Genomic DNA, 12,120 nt, shown 5'->3' with positions numbered 1-12,120 from the left:
GTAAAAACCAAAATACAAAATAAATATTTATTCATCATTTTTAACACATTTGCAACGAATTTGTAATGCGTCATGATTCTTTTATATCATTTAAATCAGAAATAGTCCTTTCAATGGTACTTTTGCAGCATTCCACGTCTTTTAAAAATAAGCAAACTCTCACACAAAGTCTCACTAAATCATTAATTCCAACTTTGTCGTCGCTGATCCCTAAAACATAACTGCAAACACATTCATTTTAGTTAATTTTATACTTACTGCTTTTCTCATTCAAAAATTTGGATAAATCATCAATTGACTTCTTGAATTGTTTCATTAGATACTCTTGAAACACGGGGAACCAGTATTTAGTAAATATTGATATGCAGTCTTGCAATGATTTCATAGGGGTCTGGCAAATAGCCATTTTCTGAGAAGCAGGTCCATATGCACTTCTTGCACATTCGCTAATTACACCGCTGCAGAGAGCTGTCATTTTATCAGTTATCAATTCATATTTCGTTTGACTTTGCCTAGATATTTTCGTTAATATTTCAGTGTGTGAGCATACAGGTATGTTATTAAAATGGGCTTTATTCTTTAAATTTATGTCACCTGTAAGTAAAATCTGCAAATATACCCGTTAGATTTGTCCTGTAGAAGTTACGATTTATGCTATGTTTTTACTGGCAAATTTTGAGATAAAAAGTGTCAGTATAAATAAACTTCTTCTAATGTGTGGATAACATGATATCCTCTACAATGGGAATATTTACCATTTTTGTTTTCTTTTCCAACAATTGCAAACAACTTGCAATAATTTTGTTATCTTGACTTTTCCCAGTAGACTTTTGTTGATTGACTTCTTCCAGTGTTTGGCCTGCAAGAACTTTAGATACTTTTATTCATAAACTATTAAATTATACCTCTCATTCTTTCATGATGACTACTTAAATTAGATTCCACATATTTTATTGCCTCTTGAGCTCTAAATCTCAAGTTTCCATTTCTGTTGTCTTCTTTAATAAAGTCTAGTTCTTCAAGGACTATCCAAGGGATGAATACAACAGGTTTAGTTTCACCTAAAAATTAAACAAGGCTTTACAGACTTTCATGATAATGTTTCTTTTCACACCTTTAACAGTTGCAGATAAAATATTTTTTATTGTTTGCAACTGTGATAGAAAAATATTTGTGTCAACAACAATAACAAACTCATTATTAGACGCTTCATTGTTGAAATTTGAGGAACAACTTGGTGAATCTTCAGTCTGTAAAGCCATTATTAGAAATGTAATCATAATTTTGTTGGGGAATTTCTACAGGACACCACTCCATGTGTTCAGTTGTTTCAAAGGAAGGCCCTGGGTCACATTGTTTCAAAAGTGGTGAAGTATTCATCTCGAAGAAAACATTTTGGTTTTGGTCATCATTTAAAACAAATCTGCTTTCTGACTTAGTTTCCTGTCTTTTGTATAATTTCACTACCGTTGTTGGATTTCGATAGTCACTTTGTTGTCTTTTCCTACTATTTGGCTTATTCTGGACAGGATGAAATGTTCTGTTTGCTGAAGATGAAGATTTGTGGGCTTCTTCATTGAGAGATGTACGCAACTTCTTTAGCCTATCATTAGCTAAATTCTTCTGTGGCGTTGAATTTGAAGGAACTGGACGCTTTGTTCCACGTTTGGAATTATTAAAATCTTGATCTTTAGCGATGTGTGAGGCAGTTTTCCTTCTATCATCTTTGCGTTTTGCTACAAGGACTTTCCTGTTATCAGACATGGTGTAACTGCAATGTAATTTTCAATCTCGGGGAGACGGTATTTCCCGGGGGCGGTATTTTCATTTAACGTGGGATAGCTAAAATTAGAACACAAAAACAAAATAACTAAATCAACAACAAAAACTCCATTATGTCAAACGTCAAAATTGTCAAAACTTGGAGACTACGATATGAAATGTTTCAATCAGTCCGAAACGATTTACGTCAAAAAAAGAGCCGTTTGATGCGTTTTTTCTGTTTTGGTAATGACATGCCCAAGTGGTCCATGTGTGCTCTTTTAAATGAAATTATTAGGTTCGATTTCTTCGCCAAAGGTGTATTACTGGTTGCATATAAAAAAAATCTAGTACGAGCAAAGAGAAGATCCCTATAATCTTGAGTTCGCTGAATGCATTTTCATTATTTTACTTATTATGAAGAGAATAAGATATTAAACAGTATAATAATTATAGTAGGAATTTTATAACTTTGGTTTAACCCCGCCCACATGAACAAATGACTATTTGAATTTGTCGAATCAAGGAATGGCTAGCTTCCTTTACCCAACATAATTAAAAATTTGACGTCTTTAGTGTCACACTTGTCAAGAAGATTTGCAGTCTTGCAGGAATTCAATTAATCGTGGAACCTTCGTCGATTTTTATGGTGTTTCATCTTCTAATGTGTGGACAGATCTACCCTGAGTTCATACAAATATCAAAGAACTATAAAAATGTTGCAGATTGAATCAGACTTTCATCCAAAATTCTATTGGCTTAAAAGGTAGGCGGAGTTAAACCAAAGTTATAAAATTCTGACTATAATTGAAACTTTTCAAGTTGTGGCTGTTCAAATATTTATCTCCACAGAAGTAACTGTGAAACAGGCAACCAACAATACGTTGTCTATCAAACAAGTTACAATAGAATTTCGATTCGTCGTCTACATTAGTCCTTTAACAAGTTGGAATGTTTTCGATAGCTATGGTTTTGCACATTAGTTTGAATTTTTTCCCAAAAATATTAACAACAATGTGGCGGTATTCATCCACCCACGAATAAACGCGAAGGACAGTTTTTACCGAGGTTTCGTAATGAATTTTTCCCTTGAATTGAATCGTGTTTTACAACCAAGTTCCAACCCACAAAAAATTTTTGATGTACCCATTCGTGTTATTAAATCGATTAATACTGTTAAAATTCTTAAAGCAATTAATTTTTTGGAAATGGCGTAAAAGAGTTTTTGGTAATCACGTAATCGTATTAAATTAGTCGGTCGGGAGGGCAGTTGTGCAGTGGATCTCGTCGAAGATATAGTTGTTAACATTGCGTTTGTGAGAAATAATTTGATTTTGGAATTGAATCAATGCAGAGTGAGTACTAGTGATGGTTTATTTTTAAACTGTTTCTGTTTAAGGTTTTAAAATGGTTTCTTGTTGAGTGCTAGCACAGAACATAAACATAATATTATGATCTTTTACACACCCTCATTTTAAGGGCCAGTTTCATCATGACCCTAAATTAAAGGCGTCTTTAACTAAAAGTCCTTTAAAGTATTGGTTTTTAAGTATGACAAAAACTCTCATTAAATTTTTAAGGGACTTTAAAATTATTATGAAACTGGACCCAAATTTTAAGTTTTTTAATCAGGAACTTAAATGGAGACTGCAAAAAAGGAATAATTAGTGAAAATTAATTTTTTTCGCACATACTGCAGGTTGTTAAATAAAAAAGACACCATTTTATTCGATTTTAATGATGGTAGACAAAGACAAGATATATCACATTAAATATATAGATACAATATTTTGATTTCAATTGACATACAGTACATTAAGCTCGTTAAGGGAGGATAAAAAAATAAACGTGAGTTTGCAGTGTAAAGCTCAAGCTTCGATATTTATCACACAGTCGGAAAGCATAAATAAATAGGCAAAGAATTTGATTGCCGCTTAGGAAGTGTGCAAGATATGTATAGGTTTTTTTTACAATTTTTATAAAATTTTTATGTAAAATAACATGTGTATATATAAATAATCTTTTAAATATTTTTATGTAGATATATGATTGTTTCATGTGCGTTAATGATAACAATATGCTATATATTTAAGTATGATTTAAAACTTTATTATTTTAATCTTCATCTTCGTTTTTTGATACGACAGTAATAGAAACGAGCAACATCAATACGGTACTAGATGCAAGTTATAATTGTTAACTATTCGTAAGAGCAGACGTAATTGATTTACTGCCGTATTTTCATCAAATATGTGACTAGATTAGTATTTAATTTAGTTCGTATTTTTATGTGTGCAATTTTATAAATATTATCAAAATAAGAAAAAACATTAATTGGGTGTTGGTTGAACAATTCTCTTGGATTCATAGGCGTTCGCTTTTGGGACAACATCGAGTTATTACTTCATCTAAAATGCCAGTTACAAGTGCAGTTAAAAAACGTTTGTGCATTTTGAATACACAACTTGAAAAATACTCTAATAACTTGCTTCAGCACAATTGGATAAAAGTTTTTAGGTCAACTGTTTGCACAGAAAGCAATATCAATAACTAACTTAAAGAGAGTACTTAAAATTCGACATAAAATGAATGTTTTACGTATAGAATGTGCCCGCCGAGAATTTCTTAAGTTTGTGTTTCCATGCTGGGAAACTATTAGTTCCTTTTTTTAAAAAATATCTACCCTAGAAATGAAACAAAAATGCTTCGTCTTGGCAACACTGTATGCGTTGTGTGAAGATTGTCAGAAATTGTAGATAGAACTGTTTTGTTAATACAAGTTTTATGTTATCGGAGTACAATTTACATCCTGGCATTTTCGACGTTGAGTTACATATTTGTAAGAAACCTACGTCTAACATGAAATTATTTTATCAGTCATAGAAAAGTAGTTGTAATAGAAAAGTTTCCCTAGACTGAATATGACAATTACACTTAAGTAGCTGACAAACCAACAATGTTTCTGCTAGATTTGAATGAGTAGTAGTGAACATATAAAAAATACTTGTATTACATTTAAATATGTACATGTTCAGTGCATGATTTAGTTCGAAAATTGTTAGTTTGCCTTATAGACACATCATGTAGAAAAAATAGCGCTTAAATTTTTGACAACCATTTCGTAGGAAGAAAGATGTACAAAACATTATATTACACTATATTTTTTATATTAGTTATTTGTTTGCGAATCTTTGTTTCTGTTTTCGTACAAATTCGACAGCTAGACGATCAGCGACTCTAGATTCTAATATTTGCAGAATGGGGTGATCTGAAATAAAATTTTAAGAAAGCATTCAAACCTCGAGGATGCTCACTTTTTTGGTGTTGCTGCATAAGAACTAATTCGACAGGTTTAAGTCCGTGGAAATTATCGACTCCAGTAGTGTCAGCGACACCTGGTATACTACCCAGCGCTAGAAAAGCCTCGCCTGCAAAATCGTTAGCAGTGAGAACGTCGTGGTCCATTACTGTAAAGGCAATCATGGCCCCGAGAGAACGGCATTGTTCTAGAGACACGCTGAATTCGAAACATTCGTCAAATATTGGATGAAGAGTCTTTTTGTGTACATTGGTTTGTTGTTCGTTGCAGTGGGGAAAAACCCGATGCGGTAAAAGTTCGATTATTACAAAGGGGTCACTGAAGCCGTTTGGATCCAGAGGTATTATGTCTCTTGCGTGGAGTACCTAGTGACAAGTTATTATGTGACTAAATGTTTTGACAATGGAGTTAGCAATGTTGTGTTGCCAAAGCGAATGCAGAATTTTTAAGCAGCGACAGAACTCGTCCGGGTTATTCTAAGAAAAAATAGAAACTATTGCACTCACATGTTGTTGAAAAGAAAGCTCCCAACCGAACTTGTGTACGATATACAAGTTAACTCGATCATCACTAATCAATTTTGAATTCTTTCCTGTACTACGATTGTGCCTGCCTAGATCGTGGAACAAATTGGATCAGAACGAAATCGAAACCGCGCTGGCGTAGTCGATATTTTTCAAGTAATAAACATAACGTTTTTCATTCCGAGTTCTATCGCTAGTTAAGATTTCTGAACTAATTATACTTATTATACAAATTTACCTCAACACAGAGCGAATCGTGATTGAAATACGCCCGCACAGCAAGACTACCGTACGGACTATTGATCGTATTAATTTGTTCCTGTAATCTTTGATTGTAGAAAATTTCGATAAGAGTTTCCGTATCTGTTCTGTGATATTGCAGTCTTTGTTCGATTTGACAGAATGTAGGCGAATGTAAACTTTCTATACTGAGGGCGTTTCCTTCGCTGTGGAAAAAATCTACCATTAGTTCAAGAGCTGCGTGGAGACGTTCGTGAAACATTGGTGGCATTTCATCAGTATTGGTACCACCATCCATTTGATGATTTAGTTCAGCTAAAGTGTACTCCCACACCTGAAACGTGATAGTTCATTGGGGCAATTTCTATTGTCTAGAAACTTACGTCGTACAAAACTTTTTGAAAATTCTGAGGTAATAAGTACAAGTTGAGGGCATACAGATGAGTATGCAAATATTCAAATAGGGGATCAACTGCTTGGTTAGTTGGTAGAGTGTCTGGAGACCAAGCAACGTGAAACATAGCTTTCCTAAGAGCCTCTTGCATTTGGGGTCCCACTCTCTTGATAATATCCATTATTCTCACTTGGAATTGACTTAATGTGCTATCTAATTGGTTGGTTAGTGTAGCGCATTGTACTTCAGATGCGATTGTTTCTAATGTTACAAAGTCAAAGTAGTTTTCTAAAAAACAACATGAAACAAAAGTTGAAAATTATTGCCGGCACGAACCTAATAAAGACACAAACTTATAAACATATTCCAAGTTATTGGTAGCTATGCACATCTCGTCACAAATTTTAAAAGGTCCCATCCGATCAAAGTATCCAGTTTCCATAAGATCCTGATACGTGATATCTGCGTATAGTAGAGCCGCTGAACATATACAGTCAAGAAGTTGCGAGAGCAAGGATATCGAATGTGCCTTAGGCCATTGGAGAAGTCTCCAGAAGTCTCTTAATTGACAAAACATTGCAACAACATCCACTGCAGAGGAACTGTGCTTCACTAATTTGTCGCCTTCGCAAGGCTTTTGAAGTTCTACCGAAGTGCGAACACGTTGCAAAGCTTTAGCTTTACATACTATCAACCAACAACTAACAGATGGTTCGAACCATTCGTGGCAACGAACCAACAATAGTTTGTGGTCACCACCTGAAGGTAAGTTTTGATGAAAAGTGGCCAAGTCTTTGACTTCTAAATAAACGGAGAATATTAGTCTGCTGTAAGCGGCGTCCGGATGTTCATTTTGGTTTAGGAACGAGATTACTTCATCAGACATTAACTTATCTAGTTGTTTAAACACGACGCTAAAGTAAGGAATCCCATTCGTGCTAAAATGAGAAAGATGTGAGTTAAGAAACGATTAAACGTCGGCGTCGGGTGGAAATTTTTACACGAAACTAAGCGTCGCAATTACAACGTTGCAGGTGAAATTATTTTAATAATCACAAACTTCAAAGTATGTAAAATTTGTCGTACCCTTCAAAGAGCGGGTGATAATGAGATAGCCCGTGTTGCAAATGAACGTAAACTTCAGAGCAAAAGTCCACGAAGGAGCTATCGTACTCATCCGATGCCATAACGGATGATTTCAAGCTTTGAAACCATTCAGGCGTTCCTTTACGGAGTGTTGCCACTATCTCACCGCGTATTTCCTTATTGAAAGGGCAACATTTCCAAAATGCTTTCTAAAACAGTTTTAATCAGACGGAAACATCGTGGATGTTTCGGGCCTACCATATTGGACATGTAAGCAAGGCATCGTAGAACGTATTCAAGTCGAACTAAAGACAGCGGATGAAGAGCAGGGAACAACTGGCGGTGATGACGCAACTGCTGCAACCATCTCTCTAAAAGGTCCATTCCGTAAAGTATTAAAATATCTTTCCTCGGTTTAATAAAAGTGGAAACAAACATTTAACGACGCTCTTACCTTGCATGGCTGTGAATTTTTCAGCGAGCCACATCTCTTCCTCTCTAGTGAGAGTAAAGTTCATCCAAGCGCTTTCCATATCTGTTAGTAATTGAAGCATCCAACGAGGATCCAAAGGATATTTCAAATACACTCTACAAGAGGCCACGAAACGCGCCAAGGCAGTTTGTAGCTCCGTTAAATCTCCTGAAAGGATGTAAAAATGTTCTTTAGTATTAACGAGTTTCTCGACAAAACGCAATACCTTGAACCGCATGTTGATGTAAAATCGTGAGCGCTGGCCCCGGCAAATCGCCGCTCCACGTCCACGTCTCTCTGTTCCAATTCTTTAACTCGTAGTCGACAAAAGTGGCGTAAAGACTTTCGTGTTGTGTCAACTCTGTCCAGTTGTCTTCTTCGGACGCACCTCTGTTTTCTCTCGTTGAAAGCCACATTTTCAGACGGATTCTTCCTTGGACCGAGCTGCGTTGAGATCGAGCTTCTAGTTTAAACCAGCCTTCTAAACCTGTCGACGGAATGTCTTGGAGGGGTATGGTAACACAGCCGAGGAAATCGTCTTGAGAACTTTGTCTCGCGGATTGGCAAACTTGCTTGAAAAATCTGCCTAAACCTCGAACTCCTCGAACCTCATTTAGTTTGCTGACTGCTTCTAATACTGAACTTTCATCGTCGTGGTCCCATATATCGAGGTGCAAGGAGTCACTGTTAATGTCGTCTATGTCGCTAAAAAAAAGAGCGGAATTTTCAAAACAAATCAACGTATTTGTTTGTGAAAAGATAATAAACATTGAACATCGATACTGCAAAAATAAACATCAAAATGAACTAATTCCGATTTTAATCAGGGAAATTTTGTTTTTGTAATAACGTTCGGTGACACGGTGGTTTCATTTAATGTAGATATTTGATTTAGCAACGGAGTAGAAAGATATCATTTTTCAACAGACACTCAAGAAAGGTGAGAAACCAACAGTAAGTAAATTAGTGTTCGTGTCGATCTTCGCCGCTTCATATGGAAATACGACTAACAAGCACGCAAACTGAAAGAAACCAAATCACTAGAGACTGAAATTCTCTCTATACATAAATTTCTTATACTGGTTACGATTAAATATTGACATAATCGACAAATATTTAACATTCTTTGAAAAAAACGAGCTCACAGAGAAACAGTGACGACGGCAGATTTTTGTAATAAAATTGTGTCAGGAGATTGATTTATTTGTTTGATCCATGATCAAGAAACAGGCAACGGATGTGTTGTTATTAAATAAATTTTCGGCATCGTTTATATTAATTTGCTTAAGCCAGCCTTTGGGAGCAGGTGCCACAATTCCTGTTAAATCTGTGCGCTGGTGGCGGTGCTTAAATTTATTATGAAAATCTAGACCAAGTTGTACATTGACGAATTTGCCTCCACGTTTGATTGTTTTATAAAAATCAGTGGTTTCATAATTTCTCAATACCTCATGCAAAGTTATGCAAAAACGCTTGGGATTAAAAATTCCTTTACAATACTTTTTCTTTAGTAAAAACTTGCTGCGTAAACGCAGTGATGTTTGAAGCTGCGGTAGGCAGGTATTTTGTAATAAAACAATGCTTTGATTAAAATAGGTCACGTTTGTGAATACTAAAGTGAGTTCTGTAATTCTGAGCAAATTCCTTTATATTCAAGACATTTTCACTTCACGACAACTTTGTAAATTTTAATTATATCCTAATGGAGTGCTTGTTTGGTAAATTGAGCCTCATTGCAAGCAAATCGCCTTTTTATCTCAGTGAGAAGGAAATTACTTGCACACTAGCGTAAAAATAAAAACAGGAAATTATGTCGTATAAATTAATCAAATTACTAGGACGCTTTTTTACACAGGTTTGAAATTTGCTGCCCGACCGGATATTTCAAAAGTGAAGCAATAATACATTTAAACTAAATTAGTTTTATGTCCTTGTTGAATCGAGTTTACATTTATCACTGTTTTCTTTAATACCTCGAACTTATTGTGTTTATTGCTGGGTTGCTTTGTTTGTAGTGGAATGTATGCTATTAGAATAAATCGTCCATTGCTCTTTATTCCGTCTCAATTTAACGAATCAAGCTTATGTTTGATAGCGAGCGTACTATAATATAATGAATGCTATAAACAATGTGTTGTTACACCTCTAGTAATAGGCAAACCTAGTTAGCTGATGAAATACAACCCAAGATCGTGAGTTCAGAACTTACATTATGATGGATATTCTCGGGGTGCAATGAGGGTTCGTTAAGAGCTAGTTAAAGACCAAGTTACTCGAACTTAACTCAAGATTAATTGCTAAATAATTTCAGAAAATAAACTACAAATACTTCAAGCTAATGAGCTTGACGAGATGTTCCTATTTAAACGTTAATATCAAAGAATAAGTAGTATTTAAAATTTTAACGCAATTTATTAAGCATTACTGAGTTTGACCTAATTTGATTTTATTCACGGTCTAAAAATTGGTGGATGCGCCGGGAGGGAATTCGATTTTACGTGCAGAATTCAACACTCTACGGTTAATAAAATCAACTAGTTATAAAAAATGTTAGAAATTAGTTTAACTGGTAACAGTGGACGGCGAATCTTCATCGAATGACTAGAAAACACGGAACTGTGCGATGTCATGAATAAAGATGAGACAACAAAAAAATTATGAACATATTAGTAGAATCGATCACTCGGGAAATAAGTAACAAAACAAAATAAAATATAAAAGAACAAAAAGTATCTTCAAATCAGCACTTGTTCTAAAGAGCAAGCTGTAAACAAAAGTTAGAAGAGGATACGAAATTACTGCAAAAGAGAGATCTACAAGAATAGTTAAGAGCCCGGAAATTTATTTTAACTAAGATAGAAAAATAATTCCCGACACTGTTTCATAATTGTGGCTTTGCAAGTGTTGTATGTAAAACATAATCCAACCCTCCAAATACCCGGTCTCATTTTCTTTGTAACTGTAGATTTAAAGAAACGTTAATTTGTAAAGTAGGTACATGGATAAAGTCACTTGTAGAATATTTCCCTCAAAATTAATGTTTTTTGCTTGTTGTTACAGATTAAACAAGGCATGGCCTGGCAAAACCCAGCTCAGTCTAATGCCTATGTACCTACAACACTTAGATAAACAGAACCTCTAAAGACTATAATTCATTTTCTTGGAATAATTTAAAGGGGAGCTTTTCCGCTGAAATAATCTGCTAGTTGTAGGTAAGAGGCGTTTAAACTAGACCGTAACTCGTCGCTTCGTATTTCAACACGTGTGGATTCTTGAATTGGATTTGCTGAAAAATTTGGTAACCTTTCAGAGCTCTCTGAAAACACTCAGCACATGTTATTAACGGGCGGATTTTAAGGTTTCTGGGTTAACATGGGTCACTCTCTGCCAACTTTCGAAAATTATTCATTACGTGGGCGTAGGAGAAAGCAAAGAACAAAATTTTGTAATGTGTTATGATATCTCTTCAAACCTGCAGACAGTTTTATCGTAGTTTCGACATTGTTTGTTTGGTTGTTAAACTCGGATTACATTTTCGCTTGTATTTTGCAATTTATAGCGATCTGCTTGTCATGTCAAATTTTTCGCTTGAAGTTCAACTTATAAAATGCACCGTTGCCCCATTTTCGCTGATTACATAAAGAAGTTTGCTCTGCGTTTGACCGTTCCACACAAGATAAAAACCGCATTGCATCTTTCACCACTCAAGTTGAATTTACTCCGCAGCCTGCATCGCGTTGTTATTCAGAGCGAGCTCCCAAATGAGTCTATTCTAGCCATTTTCTCATACTTACAATCTGAATTTCTCGTTCCATTTCGGATTGAGCGTGTGAGGTTTAACGGAAGTAGCTCTTATGAACTTGGCGGGCAGTGCACCAACGATGCTGTCCCGTTGTTCCCTAACCCGTCCGTCCTTTCGTTTGAAGCTCAACTTGAAGCTGTGGTGTTTCCGCAACTTCTCGTGATTGCCCTGAATGTCGGGGGCGCAGGCATCCGACAGGGTGCGATTAGGGGTGAGAGGCTGAGGAGAGGACGGTGCTGCCATCGGTTGAATTCCAAGCATGCAGTACGGGTCACTGAAACCTGAAATTACGTACGGTGATGCACCGAGTTTTTCGTTTTGACTCGAATAACTTTAAATTTCACTGCTTCAAAGTATTCATATATTTAGATTATTCAGCGGCGAAATTTCTTGAGTTTTTGTAATACGATCAAAGAGGATTAAATAAAAAATGATAATTTTGTCGTCTACCAAGTTGAAGACTGAAGTTATGTTGGTTTTACTGCATTTTCAGCAATTTCAGAGCGTTTAATGCGGCTGAGT

At 35.5% G+C, this 12,120-nt stretch overlaps 2 protein-coding genes across 2 annotated transcripts in view; both read right to left on the bottom strand.

Annotated features, from left to right (window-relative positions):
- Positions 1-13: 13 nt before the first annotated feature.
- Positions 14-2,093, bottom strand: Swt1 (Swt1 RNA endoribonuclease). Its single transcript, XM_088029386.1, has 6 exons — positions 1,303-2,093; positions 1,115-1,250; positions 906-1,061; positions 756-859; positions 259-607; positions 14-210 (listed from the first exon to the last, which is right to left on the bottom strand). The coding sequence occupies exons 1-6, from the start codon at positions 1,762-1,764 to the stop codon at positions 71-73; spliced, it is 1,347 nt and encodes a 448-aa protein (XP_087885512.1). The 5' UTR covers positions 1,765-2,093; the 3' UTR covers positions 14-70.
- A 1,390-nt stretch (positions 2,094-3,483) lies between these two features.
- The window catches only part of unc-13-4A (BAI1 associated protein 3), a 41,791-nt gene continuing 33,154 nt past the window's right edge, over positions 3,484-12,120 (bottom strand). The window contains exons 6-15 of the mRNA XM_088030257.1: positions 11,591-11,879; positions 8,023-8,501; positions 7,779-7,964; positions 7,583-7,695; positions 7,325-7,533; positions 6,575-7,176; positions 6,228-6,526; positions 5,843-6,178; positions 5,076-5,445; positions 3,484-5,029 (exon numbers count right to left, since the gene is read on the bottom strand). Of these exons, the coding sequence (XP_087886383.1) occupies positions 4,935-5,029; positions 5,076-5,445; positions 5,843-6,178; positions 6,228-6,526; positions 6,575-7,176; positions 7,325-7,533; positions 7,583-7,695; positions 7,779-7,964; positions 8,023-8,501; positions 11,591-11,879 (2,978 nt within the window). The 3' untranslated portion in view covers positions 3,484-4,934. The remainder of the gene's footprint in view (positions 5,030-5,075; positions 5,446-5,842; positions 6,179-6,227; positions 6,527-6,574; positions 7,177-7,324; positions 7,534-7,582; positions 7,696-7,778; positions 7,965-8,022; positions 8,502-11,590; positions 11,880-12,120) is intronic.

This window comes from Gnatocerus cornutus, chromosome 2 (genome assembly GCF_029298725.1).
Source record: "Gnatocerus cornutus isolate USDA-ARS CGAHR chromosome 2, icGnaCorn1.1, whole genome shotgun sequence".
NCBI classification, from domain to species: Eukaryota; Metazoa; Arthropoda; class Insecta; order Coleoptera; family Tenebrionidae; genus Gnatocerus; species Gnatocerus cornutus.
This window is presented reverse-complemented; position numbering and strand designations above follow the sequence as displayed.